Here is a 26,762-nt window from a genome sequence, read left to right on the forward strand (position 1 = left end):
GAGTATTCCATACAATAAAAACTTATATGACCCCAATTTTATAGTACCTCTCGTAATGGAATGATTACACTACATAGATTCCCATCCTGGCTAGCAAAGCAGATGTAGTTTTCTGAAATGCACATTTTTCCATGAGTACTGAAGTGGCTGAATGGTACCCATAAGAAACATTCATGTACTTCTTTTAAAGTCTCTTCTTTGGGTAGCCTAAAAAAGGCCTTGAATTGCTCACTGTGGGCCCGATATTCCAAACCTCTGTAGAAAAGACAAAAAATGGAAGGAGGGGGCTCAAATGACAAATTATAAAGTATGCACACATCTATATGCAATATCTATATTGAGTAATCTATATAAACTATAAAGCAGAAACATTAACAAGTAGTATGTTCTTCAATTGATTCTTACATGGAAAAATAAAGTAACATACAGATTCTTGATAATTTATTGTTTTTTCCAATTTCATTTTACTCATAGATTAAGCTGCACAAAAGTTAGAGATACTATAGGTCTTAAGCTGCACAAAAGTTAGAGATACTATAGGTCTCAAAATAATATGTTAGGGGTGATTATTTGAAGGGCTAGTAGTATAACACACTAATAATGTGTTACTATGGCTAAAAACAACCTTAGAACACAGTAATTTACATATTTGGTAATAAGAAAATCAAGCACTTATACAAATAAAAGTAGATAATCAAAATTGGTGGCAGTAAAGTTTAAAGAGGAAAAGTAGAGTATAAAACAGTATATTAAGATTCAGTTAGGCAAAATTTTACATGATTGTTTAAAAACATCCAAGATTGGAGTAGAACCAAACAACACTGCTTGCACCATGCTGGGCATAGGACAAGAGTTGGTAAACAGAGATGAATCTTGTCAACTGACAGATAAATATATAAACTCAAAGCTGTTGCTCTAAATACCATGATATTTCTAGGGCCACTAATTAAATACCTTGTGCTAAGCAGCAAATGCCATCTGGGGTAGTAAGGAAATTATACAAGTTCTAACTCAAAGCCAACAAAATTGAAACTAAAGCAGCCTTCCTGAATCTACTGTTTGAAAGTGTAGTACTTCATCATATCTAACAAAATAATCCTGATATATCCAGAAAAACATGTAAAGCTTTATTCTACTTAAGTTGTAATTTGGTGGGCTGTTTCACTATTATTTAAATGGATGACTGATCACAGTCTATTTGTGTGGGTAGAAAAATTTCTGTGATATATTATTATAAAAGAAAAAGAAGTATTCTGTGTTAAGCCCAATTTTTGCAAACATTTTCAAATTTATGTAATAAAACACATGAATGGATATATTCTAAATGCTTGCAATTGTGCTTCCAGATTGTTTCCAACCTAGAGCACATATTTGTAAAGCAAACAGAAGCAATAAAGATGCTTTATTAAAAATGAGATCCGAAGAATTTTTCAGTAAATTTATTCTTAAATTACTAGAAAAACAGATTTAGATATATGTGTCTTAATATGCTCAATCAAAGCCATATAAAGACTTGCTAATGGACACCTCATTGACTGATGTTCTCTTGGATCATATTTTAAGGTAAATGAATTTACTTTTTAAATGAATTTTTAAATTTTGGCTTTTTTCTTTTCACCTTTATTTTTACATATAGGGGTGTTTTGCCTGCATATGGGTCAGTGTACCATATGTACACAGTATCTGAAGAGTCCAGTAGAGGGTATTGGATTCCCCTGGGACTGGAGTTACAGATAGTTGTGAGCCACTACATGGGAGCCGGAAATTGAACCCAGGTCTTTTGGAAGAGCAGCCAGTGCTGAGCTATCTCTCCAGCCACCAAGTTTTATATTTAATTAAAAATATATCACTTCTCTCTTTCCCATTCCACCATCCTCTGTGAAATTCATGGCCTCTTTTGCTTTATTGTATATATGTATGTATGCATGCTTGCATGTATGGACACACACATATGGATAAATACATTAATATGACTTGCTTAGTCTGTTTAGTATTACTTGTATGTGTATGATTTTAGGGCTAGCTATGTGGTGTTCAGTAACCAATTAGGGGCTCATCCATGTGAACAACTAGTTCTCCCTTTCTCAGCAGTCCTTAGTTTCTTGTATGTCTTCACCTAGGGGTAGAGTCTTGTGATGGACAATTATTTTTAAAAGAATGTTTCTAGTGGCCAATCAAGGAAAAAGTTACAAATATAAATGCCTAACAATAATGCAATATGAAGTGAATCTTTAAATTGTTTTTATTTATGTGAATGTGGGTGTACCTGTGTGAGTTTATTTGGACCATGCTCATGAAGATGTTTGAGACCAGGGCATGTTAGATCCCTTGGAACTGGAGATACAAGTGGTTATGAGTTATTTGATATGGGTGCTAGAAACTGAACCATTGTCCTCTGCAAGAGCATTCAAGTGCTCTTAACTGCTGAGCTACCTCTCCAGGCTTAAGTTCATTTTAAATACATACTTACATACATACATAATATTTTTTATTGTATGTTTTGCCTGTAAGTATATCTGTTTGCCACTTGTGTACCTGATCCTTATGGGGGTTAGAAGAATGAATCAGATCTCCTGGAAAAGGACATACAGGCAACTGTGAGCCACTGGACAGTTGCTGGAAATCAAATCCAGGTCTCCTGCAGGAGTAGCTGGTGCTCTTAACTTCTGAGCCATCTCTCTAGCCCTGAGCCTTAAATCCTTAATGAAAGAGGTCCATTTATAAATGATGCAGAGATCTAACTTTGGTAATAAAGTCTAAAAATTCAGCTCACAGACTCACAAAGTAATCTTTATGCATCTGAATTTTGGCAATAGTTGAGAAACTGTGTGAGAAATGACTGACCAGTCACCCAATCAGGTTTAGTTAGTCTACAACAAACCTCGGCATCATTTATCTATAGAGTTCTGTCTACCCACAGAATCCTGGAATAAGTTTCTCTTAATCTTGCCCCAAATGGCTTTTTACTAGCTAATTCTGGAGCCTTTCCTTTCCACCTCCCCTTTGGCAAGACCCTTTAAGTCAATGTTGAATGAAAGGCTCTGTTCACTTTCAGCAAACTGAATAAACTGACCGATAACCATCAGTCAGATATTCTTTTTCATTTCTCCTCTAGGACAAGGCCTCCCTGTGTAGTTCAGGCTGGTCTAGAATTAGTGATCTTCCTGTATTAGTCTTCCAAGTGCTGCCATTATATACACATGCCCCCATTCCCACCTAATCAAATATTTCTGATGTAGGCACTATTAATGATGACTACTTATGTAGTTCTTTTATATTTAACCGCCACACATTTCATTCATTCCTGATAAGGGACCACAGAGGTGGAAATAACAGAAGGAAACAGAGGCTCTAAGAAATAACTCAAGAGACTTCTCCAGTCTGAAACTAAAGCCCATGGTCCATAGGTTCTATTAAACTGTCTCTACATTATAATGCTAATAGTATCTCTAAATTAATCTAAAAATGAACAATGCTTAACTACTCTATAATTAAAATTATCTAAACTACAAATAGGCAAATTCAGAGTTACCTAACCACATGAAAAACTACAATACTGAAATTACTCTGTAGTCAATTTGACACAAGGTGAGTCATCAAAGAGGAGGTGAGCCTCAATTGAGAAAATGCCTCCATGAAATCAGGCTGTATACAGTCTGAAAGGCATCTTCCTTCCTCCTCCCTCCCTGCCTCCCTTCCTCCCTTTTCTTTTTATTTGAGACTGAGTTTCTCTGTATAGTCCCTGATGTTCTGGAACTCATTCTGTAGACCAGGCTGGACTGAATTCAACTCAGAGATCTGTTTGTCTCTGCCACCCAAGTGCTGAGATTAAAGGTTTGTACATCACCGCCAGGCATATTTTCTTAATTAGTGTATTATGGGGTTGGGCCCAGGCCATTGTAGATGGTGCCATCCCTGGGTTGGTGGTCCTGGGTTCTATAAGAAAGCAGTCTGAGCAAGCCAGTAAGCACCATTCCTCTTTGGCTTCTGCAACAACTCCTACCTCCAGGTTTCTGCTCTGTTTGAGTTTCTGTCCTGATTTCCCTCAATGACAGACTATGATGTTGAGTAAGTGTAAGCCAAATAAACACGTCCTCCACAACTTGCTTTGGTCATGGTGTTTCATCACAGCAACAGAAACCAGAACAAAGACATACTCTTAAGAAAAATCCTATTTAATTAAAAAAAAATCCAAACCTAACTTCTATTACATCTTAGACTTAAGTTTCATGGAAGAGCAGCAGTTCTGAAATGTACTTAAATAAACTTACAAATACATATATCAATCCCAGAGAAATGCTATCATGTATTATACAACATTTAACTTTTAATACTAACCACTGTTATACCATTCTTTTAGCCAAACAATACTTCAAAATGTAAATACTGGGAACAGTGAAATGGCTCAGAGAGTAAAGGCACTTGCTTCCAAGGATGAGGACCTGAAGTTTGATCCCCAGAATCCGCATGGTGAATGGAGAGAATTAACTTCTGCAAGTTATCCTCTGTGCTCATGCCTTAGCATGCATAACCCCCCCAACCCCAATAGATAATAGATGAAGATAGAAGTAAACATTAAATGTTATGATTTAAATACCTTTTGGTAATTTGTAGAGGATCATCAAGGACTGGGTCATTATCAAATGTTTCCTTATCAAAAAGTCTCTTTATGGCATAGTTTGCCAGTTGTTCCATAAGAAGGTATGTTTCATTAATGTGCAAAAACATTGAAAAATAGTGATCTTCTCCTTGGGAACATACATGAATACTCTCTGTTAGTATAACAGTTGAAGTCTTTTCTAGTTTTGAGATTGCATCCCAGGAGATAATGAGTTTAACTGCAAATAAGAGTTGTAAGTAAGTGCAATTAAATTTTCAATATTGATTTATGTTCTTAATTCAGTTCTTTTATCATGACCACGGGAAAAAATGATACAGTACTTTAGAGGTCAAAGTTAGTTAAAATTTTGAATCATTGTCATAAATATATAATAATCAGTGATTCTAAAGACAGATATATATGTTCTTGATTTTGTTTTGCTTTGTTTTTAATGGTACTGGGATTAAACCCAAGGCTTTATTTATGCATGATAGACATGTGCTCTACCATTGAGTTATATACCCAATACTTGAAACTGATGCCATTTTAAAGAATTAGAAAAGATTTTGATGGGATGCTTAAATCTGTTTCTTTATATGTAATCATCAAATTATACAACTATTGATGTAAAAGCTATACATATGCTATAATTAATACCATTTGATTCCTTATGGCTGCAATATGAGATGTATGAGGTACAATGGCTACTAGCTTATGCTGCATGTTTAAAACAAGAATTAAAACACATATTATAGCAAGTGGGCAGCTTCTAACAAGGTAGAAGTGGTTATATACCAGATGCTCATCACTTAAAATTCATCTGCTATTCATATGTCTAAGACTTTTTATCCACATTTTAATTGTTCCTTGTGCTACATAGAGAACCTTAAAAGAATTCTTTCTGTGGTTGAAACATCTTTGATTTGAGAATATAATTTAATTACTTTTAATATCAACCCCATTACTGCATACACAACCGAATAACACTGAGTTGATAAGTCATTCAGAAAGTTGAAAGCCATGAGAAGCAATAAACAGACACTTACTTTCTGATCCTAGCAAGAAAGAATAAAAGCTCAGAAAATTGGTACTTAGGTACAGCCAACCCTGACAAGGAACCCGTCCTTTCCAATAACTGCAAGAATAATATGTTACTAATTTTTCTTGCTCTGGTAAACCAAAGGATTTTTCAAATTTCAAAAGGGCTTCTCGAAATTTCTCAGGATCATCTTCTTTAGCAAAAGAATCTTTTCCCTCTTCAGCAATTAGTCCCTGGAAAAGATAAAATGGCTTCTGAAAACTTACCATCACCTAGCAACAAAAAATCTTTTTCATATTTAGTTTTAAGTATAGGTTTTAAGTTTTTAAGTATTAATTAAATAAACTATATGCATATATAGGTTGTATGTATATATGTGTATATAGCATACTTCTCTTAGGAAGAAATGAGCACATTGTCTTTAGTTTGTCTTTTTGTTTGTTTGTTTGTTTTTCCAGACATGATTTCTCTGTGTAGCTTTGAAGCCTGTCCTGGAACTAGCTCTGTAGACCAGGCTGGCCTCAAACTCATGGAGATCCACCTGCCTCTACTTCCTGAATCCTGCGATTAAAGGTGTGTGTGATCAACGCCCAGCTGTCTTTAGTTTTGTAGCATTGTTTTTTTTCTTTGTAAGTAACTATCACAAATGTAGGCGTCTAGGATCTGGATGAACAAAGGCATTGTTAAAAATCCTATTTAAGAGACAGTGAAAGGAAAACACCACATGCGCACCAAAACCAAGCCATTGTACAATTTCTTGATGCTGGCACGCACACGTGTGCTTCTGAAAGTACTAAAAAGTGCCAGTAAAAGGAGGACCTTCTGTGTCACCTCCAATCTTTACTGAAGAAGGCTTAAGATTTTAGTACTCAATCTACAGAATATATCCATATCACTCATTCTTTTTTGGAGTCATGCATATTTTATTTGAGGACTTAGAATTCACACCAACTAAGGAATGAGGAAATTAAAGGTAAGCTGATTTCCATAGCTTCTTATTGTTTAAAAATATAAATAAACTGGGTTTCATTATGGCATTTCCATACATATACATCACCGTACATTGTTCGTAATTCACCTCTGTCACCCTTTCTTGTCCCCCATTATCTTCACTCGCACACACCACTTCAATGTCATATATGTATGTATGCAACATAGATTTTGATATATATTAAATTTGCCCATGAGAGAAACATGCAATGCTTGTCTTTCTCATTTTTCTATAATCCGGGTTTTAATATACATTTATATCTGTATATGAGAGAAACATGTAATATTTGTCTTTCATTTTATCCCCATTTCTCTGTGTTCCCATTAGTTCCCTTTCTTTTTCCAAGTAGTACCATCCTTCCTTCACTTTTCATTTTGTGCAGGAGTGTGTGTGTGTGTGTGTTGTGTGTGTGTGTGTCTGTGTGTGTGTGTGTGTGATGGGAGATGCCATTATGTATATATGTTTCTCATACTGGTTAATAATAAAGCACTGTTGGCCAATAGGAAAGGAAGATAGGAGGGACTAGGAGACAAGGAGGAAATAGGAAGGAGGAAGGAGGAGTCAAGATGGAGTGTCTGGAGAAAGCAGTATGTTGCCGGCTCCCCGGTAAGAGAAATACATAGATCAGTAGAAATGGGTTAGTAATTAAGATAGAGCTAGCCGATAAGAAACTAGAAACTAGTAACTGGCCAACAGGATAATATCAAATACAGAGTCTCTGTGTATTATTTGGGGCTGGCGCAGCTGCTGGACAAGAGTGGCGGCGGGTGGAAAAACGATACTCGTTACATGTGTGTGTGTGGTTTGTGTTGAATTTAAATTCTGCAAAGGAAAGAAACATGAGTTACTAGACTGAGTCTAGGTTTCTTTTTTTTTCTTTTTGCTTAGCATAGTTATTTTCAATTATATACATTTTCTACAAGTTACACCATTACTCATTTACAGGAGAAAAACTCCACTGTGAATATATAACACATCTTCTGTATTCACTCATCCATTCCACTTACTCTTATTTTGCCTTGTACAAAATTAGTAATATCTTCATTTGAATCAAACACAGATAAAGTCTTCATGATATTTTGTTCCAACCAATCCCAGTGTTTTGTTATTTCTTCTCTGTTGGCCCCTGATTAATAATAGAGAGAAGAAATATTCAAGGAAATCTCCTTAATAAACCTTCTCTTGATATTTAAAAAAAATTAGTTTAAAAAGAAATAAAACTATTTGGTCACGTTCACAAATGATGGCTATATAGAATTAAAAATATATATATTTATTTTCTATCCCATCTGAATATATGAGCATGAACAATATAGTTATATATATTATAGATAGAAATACATATTTAATGAAATTGGAGAAAAGTGATTATAACTCATTAACAAAATATAAACATTTTGAAAATAAGATAACAGTAATAAAGCAATCATTATCTTTAAAAATGTATGAAACACACACACACACATACACACACACATCTTTTATCCCTTGGTCAAATCCAACTACTAGCATTGTGTCTAAATTCTTTATGGCTGAAAATAGCAAGCATGTGACAGTCCTTCTTACGGTGGACTTTTCACTATGGCTACTAAACATACAAACCCTTTGGTAACAACCAGTCCAATCACTAAAAAAAAAAAAATTTAGCAACCTTACAGACATTGCACGATAGAAGTCAGGAACCTGTGGCAATAGTAAACCATAAGGCATCAGTCTTAGCTGTCTTATTGAGGGTCATATTACATATTATTATTTCTAGGTTTGCTTTCACTTGTAGAAATTTTCATTATCCAGTCACACTCCTCCCATTATGAAATATATTTAAGTCTTCCCAGACTTTAGTGAAGATTATACAGACTTCACTAAAAAGAAATAATCTTGACTTCACAGAATGTTCCCATGGTAGAAGACCACAGTAAAATTTTATTGACACGGAAAATTTGTTTATTTTATATAATCCAGTTAGACTTTCATTCATATTATGAATGAGAACTATATTCATGAATCAGTTTCATTTGCAGGAATAGTCACATTTTACTTTTTTAAGGTGGAAAGGAGTTTTTGTTTTCAAAACCATTTTGACTAATCAGCTTCAGAACTGAGGTTACAAAATCCTCTTAATCTTATCTGCATGTAGCTTCGATAGAATGTAGTTTAAAATAGCCAGAAGAACAGACTCAGCAGGGTGACTAAAGGAAATTTAGACAGGAATTTCCTTCAAAGTCACATATCCTAATAAATGTATGCTGTATATTCACAAATATGAAGTGTCTACAAATTCATGTTTATTTTCCCAAACACATATACAGATACACACACACACACACACACACACACACACACACACACACTCTAGAAAAGAGGGGAGGAGAAAAGAAGAAATCAGTTAGTCAACAGTAAAAATGCCAGAAATATGAGTTTCCAGTTTTGTTCAATATTACAATGGAAATGAAATGGAAATCAAAGCAAATATTACATATTATTTAAAACTGTTCTGATTTGTATTGTTTGGAAAACTCATCACAATCTTTTCCCCACATACTCACAATATACTCTGTGGAAAGATCTGGACGATCTGGGCATGAGTGATTATGTAGCACTACCTGCAAATCATTCCTTCATATGTCAAAGTCACGCCTTTTGAGAAACATCAAGTATATGAATTAAAAAACTCAAATGTTCAGGATTCTACTTTTTCATGGAAGAACCTAAATTTTGGGCTACCATAAACTCTATGTTCTCCTTATCCCAGTTATTAGAACAAGAAAAAGAGGATAGTGATATTTAATTGGGAAGGTCCAATCTCCCCAGGAGTTTGGTAAAGATTTTACTAAGTTTATAAAAGGAGCTGGGCAGCAATAGCACTGACCTAAAGCATGCTCAGAATCTGCACTGCAGGACCACACACTTCAGGGCTTTCACATCAGTAGAGTTTTAATCTCTCAATAACCTACCAGAGGTGGGATTGTTATTCTCTCAAAGAATAGTTGCATTTAATTTGCTCCCGAATCTCAAAACAACTGGGGAATATAAACAAATTTGAATATTCAGTGTTCCTACATACAAAGTACTTGTAATAATGCTTAGTGTACATTTGATATTTGTGAGTTGATTTTGTCTTTAGGTAAGAACCTTATACTTTGTTTTGTTTTGTTTTTTGAGGCAGGGTTTCTCTGTGTAGTTGGAGCCTGTCCTGGAACTAGCTCTGTAGACCAGGCTGGCCTCAAAGTCACGGGGATCTGCCTGCCTCTGCCTCCTGAGTGCTGGGATTAAAGGCATGCACCACCAACGCCCAGCTGAACCTTATACATTTAAATAATGTTAAAATCATTAATAAGGATGTTTTAGCAAAAGTAGTTTCACTTCTGGAACTATTAACTCCAGTTCGGAATTTGAAGGTCAAGTAGTTCTGCTATAGTTATCTTAGTCTTTATTCTATTTGAACTGTAAGGCCTTTTAAACAATCATACTTACCACAAGCAATTGACAAGTAAACTTGAGAATCTGGTGTTTGGTGTAAGATGCGAAACGGTGCTACTTTAGCAGTAGAGTCTAGGACAGAATCGAGAGTGCCAACTAGAAGCCCTGTTGTAATAGAAAAATACAGTTAAAATATGAACTTTACAAGAGATGAAAAACATAGACTTGAATGACAAATCAATGGATTTATTTTAAAAATTCTATTTCAAAGAGTCTTTGTTGAGACTTTTTTTCCCTTAAAGTAAATATATAGAGAGGATAGGGAGTAGTTCTGACAGGGACCTGAGTTCAATCTGTAGAACCACATTAAAAAGCCAGGTATAATGGCCCACACCTTGTCATTCCAGTACTGGAGATCCAGAGACAAGTTGGGTTCCTGGGGATCATTGTTTAGCTTGCCTAGCCTACCTGGTGCATTCCAAACCAACAGGAGACCACAATTCAAAGGGAAAAAATGTAGATGACATCTAAGGAACAAAATTCAAGTGTCCTTTGGCCTCCATGCACACTCACACACATATAAACACCCATACCTAATCAAACATAATAAAGACCAAACAAAAAAATACACATTTTGGATGGAAAGAGTTTGAGAAAATAATCTTTCAATAAAATTATGTGAGGCCCAATTGTCCAAATATCTTACCAGGAATACTTAAGTTCTATAAGATGGTTTTGCATTTATTAGACAAGGAGGTATAATTTAGTACCAGAGATTATATGAAAATGAATTCTGGTTTCCTCACTTATTCCAAATTGAGCTTGTTAAAATAGTTTCTGTTTATATATCCTCGTTTGTAATATAATGATAACAAAAAAGAATCAAATGCAAAGGGTATATCATAAAGATGAAATGAGTTACAGCTTAGAGCAGTGGTTCTCAACCTTCCTAATACTCTGACCCTTAATACAGTTCTTCATGTCATGGTGACCCCCAATCATAAAACTGTTTTCGTTACTACTGCATACCTGTAATTTTGCTACTGTTAGGAGTCATAATGTAAATATCTGATATGCAGGATATCTTTTATGCCACCCCTATGAAAGGTTCAACCCCCAAATGGGTTGCAACTCACAGGTTGAGAATCAAGGACTTAGAGCAATGCTTAGCACACAGAGAAACAAATCAGTATTAGTTACTGTCTCTTGTATAAGAACATCTTAAATATATAATTAAGGTGAAGTTATCATTAACAAGAATGTTTCAGTAAAATGACTTTTTTTTCAACAATTCCTAACTCTTCCATTTTGCATTCAAGGTTCTTGCTCAATTAGTTCCATTGTAATTATCTGATTATATTCCCTACTACTTCCTGGAACAAAGTTTTCTGTTTTCTCAAATAGCTGGCTAATTTTCCCCTTAGGGTCTTTTCTGAACAATTATCTTTTTATTGAGAAATGTTATCAAGAGTCTTCTAGCTCACTCCAGCTAATCCAAATTGCATATTTCCTTTAAGATCCACTTCCCCTATGAAATCTTTAGGAGCACTGCCAAGTAATAATGTTTTCCCTCTTCTCTAAATACTTATAACACTTAAATTCTACACTACATAACTGAGTGTTTACTTATTAGGTTGGTTATTACAACTACTTCCTAAGAGTTTCATATGTAATATGTATGCCTCTTTATCTAGATCATAAGGTTTCTGAGAATAACTATGTTTCCTACCTCTGGGTTTGTATGTTAACTTCAAGCACAATACAGCACAAGCTGGTACCTTATCTAAGTCATGAAATAGCTCAAATACATACATCTAGTTTTCTATTGTGAAAGCTTTGATTAGCTGAGTGATAGTTTTGCTTTATTGGTATTTCTTTTAATTCAGCATATATAATGTCAAAAAATAAAAACAATTATAAACCAGGCTTTTGGTTCTTTTCCTATTTTTAGGAAAGAGTTCAGATTTCAAATTAGCTCTCACTGAAAATATAGGTAGGGCATAAATACCCTTCCCGGATAGTGAGATCAAAAACTAACTTATCTACCATCATGGAGCCCTCATCTAATACCTGTTGGAAACAGGAGCAAACATCCATATATAAACACTGAGTCAAACTAGAATCCAGACGCAGAGGGAGAAGACAAGACCAGGCTGCAGAAAAACAGAGACAGCTGACTTGAACAAGGAGGAGCTAACAGACGCCTCCAGACTGATAGCTGGGAATCCAGCATGGGACTGACTCAGGCCTCCCTGAATATGGGTCTCAGCCAGAAGGACTGAGCAGTCTGAGGGACCTCAGACAGTGGAGCCAGGATGTATTCCTGGTGCACAAAAGGACCTTGCAGACACATCCCCCATGGAGGGATACTGCCTTAATCTAGAGGCAGGAGAGAAGTCCTAGTCCCTACTTCAAATGACTTGACAGATTTACATGACCCCACCTGGATGGCATTGCCCTACATGTGGAATTGGGATGGGGGGTAGGGGGTAGGGTGGTCAGGGTGCATGTGAGGGGGCAGAGAGGGTAAAAGGGAGGGAGGGAAGAAGAGAGGGAGAGGGAACTGGGATCGACATGTAAAATAAATAAATTAATTAAAAAAAAGAAACTCTGTCTGGAAATAAATAAATAAATAAAATCTTTTTAAAGATCCCACACACAAGAGAAGGGAGAGATCAACACAGAAAAGTGAAACAAAGCTTGCTCAAGACATTGGGAACATCCCATACCAGTGTTATTGCATTCTCTCTCTTTTTAACGTCTTCATTGAATTATGGGGGTTTCACATCACACACCCCAATTCTGTTCACCTACTGGTCCCCCTTTACTCCCCCCTCATCCCTGTTCCATCCCCCCCCAACAAAAGAAAACAAAGCAGCATAAGCAAGCAAGCAAACAAAAGCAAGAACAGAAAAAGGAAGGAAACAGGACAACAACGAAAACCCAAAACAGCAAATCTCTGCTTCTCCTTCTCGCCTGCCTCTCCATCATCTCTCCATCCATCCTGATGTCACTGGAAGCTTGGGTGTGTCATATAGTACACCCCTTTGCCCCATCAGCTTGACTGGTAATTGTCCATTGCAATGAGTCACACTGGTCTGGTTCCTAGGCCTCTGGTCTTTGGGACACATCCTCACTGGATCTTCACCAGAGCTCTTCTGGAGCATCTGTGTCTTGGAGATCTTGTGGATATCATTCAGCAGGTCCAGTCTCTTTGTGAGCTCCAGTAGGACGCAGATAGGGTAGATACTCAGGTAGGTCAACCCAAGGTCCAGTTGTGGGCCTGGGTGTCAACCAAAGACTCAGGTGCAGGGGCAGCAGAAATGGGGGGATGATGGGGGGCACTCAGCTCCCCTACATGCATTCCCTCAGGGAAGGTTCATCCTTGCCTGTGGTGAGGGTGGGGGCCCTCTCTCCCAAGTGCAGGGGCTGACTCTCTTGCTATAGTGGGTAGTGACAGGCAGTTTTCCCACGGCAGCATAGCCCTCTGATTTCACTGCACATGATTTTTAAGGCCTCCTGAGGTGACTCAGGCCACATACAACAACACAGACTCCAGCCACGGCTGGATCGTGGACCCAGACATAACCCTTGGCAGCAGCTTGGGCCCGGACAACATCCTGACTTGGGTGGAGGGAATGGCCACTCAGGTGGGAATGGTTCCAACAGACATGTGGTCACCTGACACCACCAAGGTCCCAGGTTGTGGCCCTAACCCTGGGCCATTAGTGACAGTGCAGGGCCCAGACTTCAGGTCAGACCCCCAGCCTCGGTAGGACTATGGGCTCCTTAGCAGCAGCTGGGTCTGGATACCACCACTGCCCCCAGAAGCAATATGGCCCTGAGACACTAACTTGGCCCTTGATTGGGTGTCTGTATGGCCTTCAATGGTAGCAGGAGCATTGAACATCAACATAGACTCTGGCTGCCATGGGATCACTGTAGTGATATTTTGTTTGTACTCTAACAAATAAAGCTTGCCTGAAGATCAGAGTGCAGAGCTAAGTCACTAGTTAACCATAGAGGACAGGCACTGGTGGCCACACCTTTAACCCCAGCACTCAGGAGACAGCAGCAGATGGATTTCTGAGAGTTCAAGGCCACCCTGAGCTATATGAGAGTAAATCAGTCTAAAAAAGAAACAGCTCACACCTTTGATCTCAGAAGTTGGGATGACACGTCTTTAATCTCAGCATGAGAGAGGAATATAAGGCAAGAGCTCAGGGCAGTCTCAGAGAGTCTGAGGTTTGGTGGAGAGAATTGTAGTCTGCAGTCACACTGAGGACAGGACCACCCTTTGTTTGTCTGAGCCTTTGTAGAGATGAGAGCTCTCTAGTGGCTGGTGGCTTTGCTTTCTGATCATCAGTTTGAATCCCCCCCCCAATAAAAGAAAGAAAATGTAGGTAGGCTGGCATATATGGGATAGGAAATCATTGCAATCATAAAGGGAAGCAAATTAGAGAATAAAAGATAGAAAAGGAAAATTTGATTCAGCTGAAAAGACAAGAGTGTGGATATGGGACTAAACATAAAATAAAAAGGGTCACAAATGTAGCTTAATGTCAGTCATATGACCAAGATTTTTGATAGTGGGAAAAATTCTCAATAAAGATTACTAGGGGTTGGAGAGATGGCTCAGCAGTTAAGAGAACTTGGATGTTCTTGCAGAGGACTAAGCACCCACATGATGGCTCACAACCATCTGTAGGCAAGCATGTGGTACACAGACATACATGCAGGAAAATCACTCATGTATATGAATAAATCTGAAAACTCGCTTGTTGTGACTTTTGCTTTATGAGACAGAGACAGAGAGAGAGAGAGAGAGAGAGAGTACATGGAGTTGGGTGTATAGGGAGGTGAAAAGAATCTGGGAGGAGTTGAACAAGAGAAAGTATATGCTCAAAAACATATTATACAGATTGATTCGGGGGAAGAATAGAGGAGAGAAAGAAAAGAGATACCATTTAGAGGGAGCTACTGTAGGTATAAAGACAAATCTGTCACTAAGAAAATGTCCAGAGACCTACAAGGATGACCCCAACTAAGACTCTAAACAATAAGGGAGAGGCTATCTTACATGCCCTTCCCCTATAATGAGATTGATGACTACCTTATATGCCATTCTAGAACCTTCATCCAGTAGCTGATGGAAGCAGAAGCAGACACCCACAGCTAAGCCCTGAGCTGAACTCCTGGAATCCGGTTGTAGAGAGGGAGGAGTGATGAGCAAAGGGGTCAAACCCAGGCTGGAGAAACCCACAGAAACAGCTAACCTGAACAAGGGGGAGCTCATGGACCCTATTCTGATAGCTGGGAAACCAGCATAGGACTGACACAACACCCCTGAATGTGGGTCTCAGTTAGGAGGTCTGAGAAGTCTATGGGACCTCTGACAATAGAGCTAGGATGCATCTCTTTGGCAGAAACAGACTTCGGGAGCCCATTCCCCATGGAAGGTTACTCCCTTAGCCTAGAGTCATAGGGCAGGGCCTAGACCCTACCCCAAATAACTGGACAGATTATGATGATCCCTCCTGGAAAGCCTCACCCTCACTGGGGAGTGGATGAGGGATGGGATGGGGGTCAGTGGGGGGGCATGAGAGGATGGGAGGGAGATGGAACTGGGATCGATATGTAAAATGAGAAAATATTTTTAAAAAACATTAAAAATATATATTATACATAAATTTTAAAAAAAAATTAACAAGAAGTATATATGATACCACTGCACCCGAATACCAAATGTCCAGCCCTGAAGATGTACATGCAAATAACTTTATACAAACTGAAGGTTACATTTAAAACACACACACACACACACACACACACACACACACACACACACCTGTTGAAAAAAAGAGTCCATGAATTGGAAATAAAGCAAGGAGAGGTACATGTTAGGGTATGGATGGAGGAAAAGGAAGGGGGAAATAATGTAATTGTACTCTCAAAAATAAAAGAAAGATTCTTTAAATGAAAGAAGTAAATAAAATAAAATCAAGTGGGATAAAGTTTTATCTATTGACATACTTTAAAATAGGATAGCACCCTGTAGTCGGCTTAAATTCAGCCTCTTTCAAATTGTATAGTGGCAAGCTTTTCTAGTCCATATGTCAGGTATTTTATTTATTATGTAAGGAAATGAAGCAGGACTTTAAACAAGAAGAATTCTGCATCGACAGCATGTAGATTATAAAGGAAATAAATTACTGGATATGGTCAAAAGTTAGGGTATGGGCTGGGGATGGAGTTGATGGCAGACTGCTTGCCTAACATACATGAGACCCTGGGGTTTGATCTTTAGCACTGCAAAAGGAAAATAAAAGTAAAGAATGAATTGAAGATTTTACTGAAGCACCAAGAATCAGGAAATCTAGACAAATACTATTTAATAGGAGGCACTGGATAAGAAACAATGGGAATGAGAGAGGGAGAGAGAGAGTTATACTTCAAGTAATGAGGAGGGAAATATCAGAGATTTCAGCATAAAAGAAATATAATTAAGCATCAAAGTAGAAGTTGGATATTTGGTCAAGGATAAAGGAAAGAGGGGCTAAACATATACAGATAGTATTCTAAGAGTAATGGGAGTAAAATTTAGTGCGAAAATGAAGAAAGGGAGAATGTTCTCAATTTGAAGGCAGGAGAGTGAAGATATTCAAAAGTCAAAACAGTAGTAGTAAAATCTAAGATAGAGGCCGAAAAATCAATTCATATATATATATACACAAAGTTGTCAAGATAAAGAAATTAAAACTTATGGAAGTATTTACTAAAAGGTGGACATGGGGGTGCACACTTGGAATCCCCCCACATAGGAAGAAGAGGAATTCAAAGGCAGCTTTGGCTACATACCAAGTGTGAGGTCAGCCTGGGCTATGTGAGATGCTTTCTCAAAGGGGAAAAAAATATTTATTTACAACAGGACAGTTTGGCTACTAGTTTATTTGACACTTGTCTTCCAAGAGTTTAATTTTAAACAATATTTGGGAAAAAGAAAACAATATAGTTGTAAGGAAAATGATTTATTTGTTTATGAAAATTTTTAATGAAACTAACTCAATTGTTACTTCTTTATTCAGTATAAAAGGTAGTATTAGAAGAACTGGCAAGGCACAGATGGGTAAAGTTTGGCAGAAAGAACAGTGGTGTCGTGGATGTCTTAGGAGGAAGAGAGGACAGACAGGAGATGACACAAAATCATTTCCGAGTGACACGGCTATCCTATGATAGGTTGCGATGACACCAGCGACAGAATGGTCAAAATCATTGACAAAAAAAAAAGGTTAATATTATTTTTGGCAACAGAAATGTTGATGATGTTATATCTTACATAATATAAGAGGAAATTGTTAGGATTTTATAAGTACATGAAATTAGGTAGTTAATATAAAACCATGCAACAAGTAATTTGGAAGCTAGCACTAGAATACTTTTCTAGTCACTTGGGGGAACTCTTCCAGCTCATTAAGCTATAATCATCATCAAGTCCCTGCAAGTCATACAGGAATTAATATGTGCCAATGTCTGAGTTCTAAAAGTACAAGAAAATAAGCAAACAACTTTGGGTTGCTTTTCCATATACACAGAGCTTCATCATCTGCCTGCGTGAACATTGAAGGTCATGAGCAGCTTAGTCATTGGAAACATTTGTTAACTACCACAAAGTCGCAATAGACTAGACACTGTAAGCTGCATGGCAGAATAGGAAATTTTAGTACATAAAGATACTCAAATTATCCCTTTAATGACTAAAACGAAGATACCAGTCAACATTACAGATTCTGGTAATGGTCCATGGGTTTTGGAAGAGCCTAACAAACAAGTTACACCCACCTTCTTAAGGAAATAAGTAAGTGCATTAATTAATGTGAGTTATGTTTGTATTAAATGTCACAGTAATATTACAAAAATGCAAAGTTACATGGAAAATTTTAAAGGCACTTTTTTTTTGTGAACAGAGTTTTAAAACTTAAGTTTTGAAATACTGAAGCCCAGGGACTATGATTTAATTGTCCTTTTATAAGTTGTAATTATTCTATTTTTTACTTTGTATTGCAAAGTTTTCAAACACCAAAATAAAATATAAAAGAACTTCTATGTATCCATAACCTAGTTTCAATAACTACCAACTTTTGTTTATTGTTACCTCCAGATATTTTAAATTAAATACAAGACACCAATTTAAATTAAATACAAGACACTAATTTCTCCACAAATACACCAATATCATTTAGTTGCTTTTAAATGTTCCTCAGTCAAATGTAACAGGCAGCCAGTGTTAAGAACATAGATCTGGGCTGGCTCAGTGGCTTAGTGTACTTGCTGCCAAACCTGCCTGAGTTTGATTCCTCAGTCACATATGTTGAAGGAGAGAACTGATTCCCATTTGTCTTCTTGTCCACACACACGCACGCACACACGCACACGCACACACACACACACACACACACTCATTCATCACAGTAAACTAAATGTAATAAAAGTTACACAGAGCAATGACATCAATGGTCCCTTACAATTTTCAGATCCCTGCAAATTTGAATTTCAGATACTTGCATATTTGCTCCTGCCTTGGATTCACCAGATGATGACCTGTAATTTATAAGACGAAATAAACCCTTTCCTCCCCAAGATGTGTTTGGTCAGAGTGTTTTATCACAGTAACAAAAAAAGCAAACTATGATATGTTCATTACCAACATGCTCATTTAGTCCCTTTTTGTGGCAGCAGCTCTGTTTATAAAGTAGATTGAGGGTACTGTGTAAGACAACACTGCTCTAACTGCAAAAGAATAATGTAAATGAACTTTCTAATTACCAATAATATTCACTTCTAGTCTATATAAAATGTCTGGTTATAAATTTTGTCCATAGAAATAACTTCTGCAACTTTACAACTGATTCTTTACTCATAAGTTGCCATGCTTACAAAGTCTGGCCAGTACACCTTTACTGAATTTTTTATAATGTCAACCTCATTAAATGTTCATGAGAAAACTAATTAGTAAACTGCCAATGCACTTAGTAAAAAATATATTCAAATGTGAGTGAAATGTTTTCCATAGAAGTTGTAGATTTTCCTGACTCTATTATTTTGCTACCAGATCTAAACCTTCAAACACAACTGTGAGTGCTTATTTTAGAATAACCCAATAGCCACATGGCATTGTGAAAGCTGCCAATTTTATGCTAAGAGCTTTGGAAAACAGTTAATAAAATACTTCTTGTTAGGCTGTGGTTTCCATCCTTGATGTTTTAAAAGACATATACTTGGAAACTAGAAATTTTTATACACATGCACAGTATCTTTCTCTAACTGAAATCTTTACTCATTAAAGGATTTACAAAAAAAAAAAAAAAAAAAAAAAAAAACAAAAAACCTTTTTTTATTGAAGCAGGAACTCCCTACATAGCCCAGAATGGCCTCAAACAGTCACAAATTCTCCTGTCTCGGTCTGAAAGTGATAGGATTGTAAGTGTATGTCACCATGTCCAGTTATAGCTTAGAATTCTTTTATGGAAGGAACTGCTGTCACATAGTTTATAATGTCTTATAAGGGATTAAAAGAGTAGGTATTTGGTTAATTAAACCTAGTTACATTTCTCAACATTAAAATATATGAAAATAGTATTTACTGTCCCCCAAACAATGATGTTTTTGCTTTATAACACCATTTCTCCCAGCTAGAATGCCCTTCTAAGTTCTCCTTAGCAAACAGCCTCCCAGATATTGATAGTGCTTATAGACAGATGATTAAATTAAAAAATGATCCAAATTGGATTCTAGCAAAAAGATGCACAGATGCCACACTGGAATTCTGCCACGAGTATTTCAGCTATTGTTATTAATCACTTATTTTAGTAAAACTTTGTTTCATTTAACAGAGCCTCTACTAATCATAAATTATATCAGAGCTAGGTACAGAAACTTGCAGTGGAGGCTTCTATTATGTCTTTGTTCATAGATTAATTAAGTCAACAAATTGAGCTCCTGACTATCCCAGTAATAATATATTTATATACTTGTTTATTCACTGTTCTAGAAGATTTCAAACTTTGCAGGAACCACGACAATTCTACTAACCAAAATCTATAACAATGACCAGCTACCAGCCACATCTAAGAATTATTTCAATTTATCCTGTTCCAAAATACATGATTGGCTTATATTCTCTATGTCGTTCCAGTCTCTGCTCATAGATCAATTTCTGACATATGAACCTCTTCCTTGTTTGTCCTGAGATCTCACTTTACTCTTCATATTGTTTATCAGCTTCAGTCATACCACAGATTTGTCTATTGACTGCTCTCAGCTAGAATGAGACCCCATGCAAAAAGATTTTTTTTTATTCATTACTTCATCTTCAGCTTTTAAGAACAGTTCTTGGGGGCTGGAGAGATGGCTCAGTGTTTAAGAGCACTGGCCACTCTTCCAGAAGATTTGGGTTTGATTTCCAGCACCCACAATGAAGGCTGTCAACTGTAACTCTAGTTCCATGGGACCTGATGCCGTCTTCTGGCCTCCATAGGCACCACATACTCATGTGGTGTACAGGCATCCATGCAGACAAAATACCCATAAATATATAATTAAAAACAAAACAAAAGAAAAAACAAACTAGCTCTTGATTTTTAGAAGGCATTTAGCAAATGCTTGTTCAGTGAATGTATTATATATAATCATATTTGATATTTTGTATTATGTTTTGTATTTAAATCAGAGAGGCAAAAATATGAAAACAGAAAGCTTTCTAACAAAAAGGCAACACAAAATTTATGTCACCACTATTACAGCTGTATGGCAAACATCAAATGTTTTTTATTTTTTTCAGATGACTTTATACCCATAGTCCTTCCTGAACTGAACAAGAAGAATGAGCTTTCATCAGTTTAACTGTTATTCCTTCTTCAAGAATTATGCTTTAGGGGCTGGAGAGGTGGCTCAAAAGTAAAGAACACTGGCTGCTCTTCCAGAGGACCTGGGTTCAATTCCCAGCACCCACATGGCAGCTTACAACTGTCTATAGCCCCAGTTTCAGGGGATCTGGTACCTTCACAGACATACATACAGGTAAAACCATAATGTGCATAAAATAAAGATAAATAAATCTTAAAAGAGAATTATGCTTTAAAACTACTAATAGGGTAATGAAAACTATACACATTTTTCAATACCGTTCAGCAATACAAATGATGCTTAGAGCTCTAAAAATACTATTTGGGAATGTCCAGGTTTAGGGAACTCTTAGATCAAAGGGAACTTGGTCATGATAAATTATTCTAATACTACATTATTCTGATTACAAATAATAGGTGCATAATCAGCATTATAACATTCTCCAGTAATTATCATATTTGGCTCTTGCAGTCTTTATTATGTTTGACATATTTGATATTATTACTTCAAGTCAATTTCTATATACAACATGAAGAAATAATTATTAGGGGAAATAGTAGGGACATGGGGGAGAAAGAAGAGTGGGAGAGGAAAGGAGAGAGGACTGAGATGGAATTCTTTGGTCTTTCAGGCCCTAAATTAACATTTAATTGAAATGTTTGTTACAGATTTCAAAGCCCATTTGACCCATACTACAGTGATCTGAGATAGAGAAGACAATGGTATCTTCATTTCACAGATGAATATGCCAAGTCTTTATTTGAAAAAAAATATTGCAATTGTAAAGAGACCAAATACATATTAAAGACTCAAAGAAGGCAAAAGAAACAGGGTTAATAAAGAAAATGTGGACACTGGTTGATGCATTTGCACATTGTGAATGCTAGTAAAAAAAAAATCCCATAATGTAACATCCAGAGAGGAGGAATCTTTCACACTCTGCTCCCCTGCATGCCCGGAACATCTTAATACCTCTGAACACACACACACACACACACACACACACACACACACACACACACAAAGAAATAAAGAAAAAGAAAAGAAAAACATGCATGCACATGTGTGGTGTGTGTGTTATATCCATATCAATATCTTTATATCGCCAAGGAATATATCATCCCTTTAAATGTGAAAGGCCAGGTTGAAGTTTTGAGAAATTAAGATGGCTAGTTTGGTCACTTTTTCCCTGATGAAAGGAAGTATTACTGAATAGCTCATGCTTTTTCAGGTATTAGTTGATAGGTGTCTCACTCTTTCCCTTCCCCTATCTGGCCCTGGGGCCTCTTCCTTTGTGGCACAGACTGGAATGTTTATTCTTGGGGCCATGAACCTGAAATCCTTCCGAGTTAAATGAAATTCATAATTATGCAGATTATGTGTAAAGGGTTTTGTGGGGGAAAGACATGTAGTTTTATATGTTAAATAGGAAAGTACTCTTAGTTTAATTTTTTAAAGCTAGAAAACTGATAACCATTTTTGTATTCAAACCTATAAAGCTGTTTTTCTTGTTCCAAGAAGTTTTTGAAAATTTATTTATTTCTATGTGGATTAGTGTTTTGCCTGTATGTATGTCTGTGTACAATAGGCATGTCTGTTGTCTGTCAAGAGATCTTTAAAGATAATTTTTACTTGATTTTACAGGGATCGGATAATCCAAGGATCGGGGCAAGGGCACCAAATATGATTTGCGCTTCTTAGTGTTTGCCATATGGGATTTTCTTTTCATAAGCTAATATGATAATTTACCTTTAACATAAATTATATGTGTATGGGGAGCAGGACTTTGCAGGCCTATCATAAAATTGCATGCTTATCCTTTGGGTAAATATTTTATCAGATGATCCCTTTTGTGAGCAAGAAATGCCACCGTAGTTTGCTAAATATATATAATATGAACTTTTTCAGAATCATTCTCTGAGTAGAGGGTTTAAGAAAAAGAAAAGCTTTAGGTTTCCTCGGTTACATGGTCATTAAAGAGCTACGAATTCTGTTTATTATATATGTGCTTCAAGTAAATCATTAACAGTAATTTATATAGTCTCACTATAAAATGAAAAACAAATACTTCAAAATAAAATGCATAGTTCAAATGTAACCATGTTCTAGTTTACACGGATGCTTTAATTTCAAAGGGACAATACCAAGACAAAAGGGGGGATAAGGAAAGAATAGTTTGTTTTAATGTCTATTCGCTAGTTTTGCTCTACATGGAATAAAAGAAAAGGTATGCTGGTGGTGATTATAAGTTTAATGTCTAAGAACCTGCTTACCACTATTCAGGTATGAAAAATTCAAGAGAAAATTCTCTCAACAAACTACCTAAGACTTCCTGATTGGCAGGTCTTCCTAAGCCTCATTCCACAGAATACTTAACAGGATGTAGTCTATGTAGTGGCTCTCAACTGCCAAGAAGAGAAAATTGCTGATTTGTGCTTAATAAGCCAAATATGCATAAATTATTTTAATTATACAAAACAAGGCTCTAAATTTAGCTGCAATAGTGAAGTCTCTACCTTTATCAACCGTGAAAAGGCAAAGAGAATATGAGGCAACTAAAGAAATACAGGATAAAATAGTCTCCAAATAAATGAAAACAAGAACCACTGCCACCCACTTAGACATAACAAAAATTTCCAAAAAAAATCATTCTGCTGTGACCCCAGGATAATTAAGACGGACAAAGTTTGATAAATGGCCAGTAATCTACCAGATGTCCACTAAAAAGTATCTAAAAATTTAGGAAAATGACCTTGTGATTCTAATGTCAAAATTATTTTGATAGAGCCATCGTTATGAAAGAAAACTAAGTCCATGAGGCTTTGTGTGTTGGTGTATGCCTATCATACCAGCACTTGGGAGATTGAGGAAGGAAAATAGTGACTTTGAAGCTGGCCTAAGCCATATAATTAGATCTCTCCCCACAAATGAAACCAACCAACTTCACCAAATCCATACTCAAGACATTACTGGGTGGTTACTGCCAGTTAGCACATATCAAAGAAAACAGATCTTTCTCTTTTTTGTTTCATTTTTTTTTTTTTTTTGAGAAAGAGTTTCTCTGTGTTGCTTTGGCTGTCCTGAACTCATTATGTACCCAGGCTGACCTCAGACTCAGAGATCCACCTGCCTCTGCCTCCTGAGTGCTGAGATTAAAAGCCTGTGCCACCACTGCCCGGTGAAAAGAAATCTTTAAATACAATAGTTAACATCTCTTGGTGGTCATTGCCATTATACAAAACCTATAAACTAACCTTATAAAGGGGGAGCACATAACACAACACATACAGTAAATGAAAAGGACCAAGGCAAGTTTGTGCTAGTATATAGGCATGCTCTGATGAAAGCTCATGCAAATGAGCACAACACAGCAAAGCTCTTGGCTTCACAATTTTAACTAAGAAGACAGCAGTTAAATGGCCAGGAAAATCAGCATACACTTGTGCTGTGGACCAGAGGGAAGCAAGCAAACATTTTAAGTAACTCTTTGCTCCTTTTTGAATCATTTTGTTTAATTTACATGATAACCTCAGGTATCTCGTCAATGTCACAGGTAAAATAGTCATGCAGAAACCAACTGACCATAAGACACTACATACATACATGACTGGTAGGAATCTGTGTTTACTTCTTCAGTCAAATTTCCTTGTTTTCTAGCAATTGGGGAGCAAATAAAAGGGGTGGTAGGATAGAGAGAAAAAAAAATCCATTTATAATTGACCTGCTTTCAGAAATTCTCATTCAAGTGAAAGTGCCATTTAAATGAAAACTTTACTGTAAGATCCGTTGTAATTTTTAAAGATTAAAAAAAAAAAGCTAAATACTAGGTTATCAGGGTAATTTTTTGTTCCTGGAGGCCCTTTTTAGGAGTTAGATAAGATGAATGTTACTTGTAACGTTATATATCTCATTAGACATATGAATTCTGTCCACATTAGGGGAGGCTTGACTTAACAGAAATATACCTCTGTGATCATTATCTTCCATTTTATATCCCTATCTTGATAAAGTAGGCACCAGTACTTTTTTTTTTTAACTGGAGAGGGAAATCAGTGTCACTTAAGCCAAGAATCTTCTTCATTCAACCCTCAGTCATTTGGTTCTAATTATAATTTTCTTATAAAGCAGCTGGTCTTCTTCCTCTACCTCACTGTCCTCCCTTAATCCAGAACTTTAAAGACAGAACAGAATTACAATTGACAAAAGTCATTGTAGCATACAGTAGTGTTTTGAGCAGTGCACATTTGAAAAAAATGTGACAAATGCCATTTCACAGGTAAGAGATAAAGATAGGATCAAAATTTAGGTTTTCAGATTCTTGTTTATTTCCTCTACATCCATCATCTTCCCCTAATTAAGTCTCATTCACCATTTCAAGGTCCTAATACCAAGCCAGGAATTAGCATGAGAAACAGCTCTTGCCTCCCCAAGGTCTAAAAGTTTGAAAGCCCCTGCCTTCTTTGGATTCTTCAGACATGGACCAGTCAGACATGGGAGAGAGGGTTAGAAGGGAGAGTTGAACTTCTTTCTGTTTCACTTGTTTGGTTTACACATCTTTGAAAGAAGAGGCAGTGCCAAACTCACTGGAGAGAAACGTGTGCTTAACAGAAACAGAGATTGCAAGAACTGAAAACTTGGATATATATATATAAAGCGAAAGATACAAAATTGGGAGAGGTGAGTAATTCTGAGGGCAACTCCTCCACTTCCCCAGCATCAAACATCCCCAAGCCCTGACCCAAATCTCACTGGAAGCCTCTCTCTCTCTCAGTGTGTGATTGGGGCATTTCATTCTCCTTAGGTTTCCCAGGTCCTTACAATGCCCCCTCCCCTGTCCCCACGCGCACGCACTCCCCAGGGTGATGGTTATTTGTATAGGTTTTGGAAAAAGTTAAGTTCCCAACATCACTGACCATCTGCTCCCCCCCCCCCCACCCCTGGGCTTCGACCCACCAGGTACTGGATTCCTCCTTAGCGGCTCCCATCCCCGGGTGCGACCCAAAGAACAACAGTTCGTCCAGTGCAGTCCGGACTCTGTGCTAACAGTTGAAAGGTGGCCGCGGGTTTAGGACGAGGTGGCGGGCAGTGACGAATAACTGTTTGCCTCGCCACCTTTTAAGTAACCGTGGACACAGCCCTAACTCAAGTGTAGCTGCCCACAATTACTGGCCGCCGCTTACCTGTAAGTCCCCCTCCGCCTTCTTCCCCGTAGCCTCGACGCCTTTGCAGGACAAAGTACTCGTTGGATCTTTCCATCAGCCAAAGCTTCAGCGCATTTTTCAACAGCACTTCCTCAGGCTTCAGCCACATCTCGAAGAACTTTGTGCCGCCTCAGGAGAGGCGACCTATTTGTCCTCTTTACCTCTCCCCTCCCAGCCTGTCTTTGCCCCTCTACTCCTCCTCCCACCAAACCTTCCTTTGGCGGCGGCGCCTCCGGAGGTTTGCCACACTTCCCCCAACCCTGCCTTCTCTCCCACGTAGGCAGAGAGAGTGCCAACTCCCTCCCACGGAGCTACCGCCAGAATGGGAAATAGTCCCGCTTCGTCTCCTCTTGGGAGTTGTAGTTTTCTATCCATTTTCCTGTGCCCATTCGACTGTAGCTCGAGACTACATTTCCCGCAATGCACTGGGGTAAGAGTTGGGTGGGTGGGGGACGCCTTTGAAGCGGTCCCGCCACCAGTTAAGTGAGTTTTGTGGGCATAAAGTTTAAAGCGTTTTTATTTTTTTCCTTCAAATAACTAGCCCTGGATATGACAGCAATGCTTCTAGTTATTTTATAGTGAGAGGACTAATTTCTTGAGAACAAAGTT

General features: G+C 37.3%; 1 protein-coding gene across 1 annotated transcript in view; it reads right to left on the reverse strand.

Annotated features, from left to right (window-relative positions):
• The window catches only part of Tbc1d8b (TBC1 domain family member 8B), a 71,526-nt gene extending 45,043 nt beyond the window's left edge, over positions 1–26,483 (reverse strand). The window contains exons 1-6 of the mRNA XM_051177911.1: positions 26,133–26,483; positions 10,105–10,215; positions 7,638–7,756; positions 5,647–5,872; positions 4,598–4,838; positions 48–255 (exon numbers count right to left, since the gene is read on the reverse strand). Of these exons, the coding sequence (XP_051033868.1) occupies positions 48–255; positions 4,598–4,838; positions 5,647–5,872; positions 7,638–7,756; positions 10,105–10,215; positions 26,133–26,262 (1,035 nt within the window). The 5' untranslated portion in view covers positions 26,263–26,483. The remainder of the gene's footprint in view (positions 1–47; positions 256–4,597; positions 4,839–5,646; positions 5,873–7,637; positions 7,757–10,104; positions 10,216–26,132) is intronic.
• Positions 26,484–26,762: the final 279 nt, after the last annotated feature.

Source organism: Phodopus roborovskii, unplaced genomic scaffold, assembly GCF_943737965.1.
Source record: "Phodopus roborovskii unplaced genomic scaffold, PHOROB, whole genome shotgun sequence".
Classification (NCBI taxonomy): domain Eukaryota; kingdom Metazoa; phylum Chordata; class Mammalia; order Rodentia; family Cricetidae; genus Phodopus; species Phodopus roborovskii.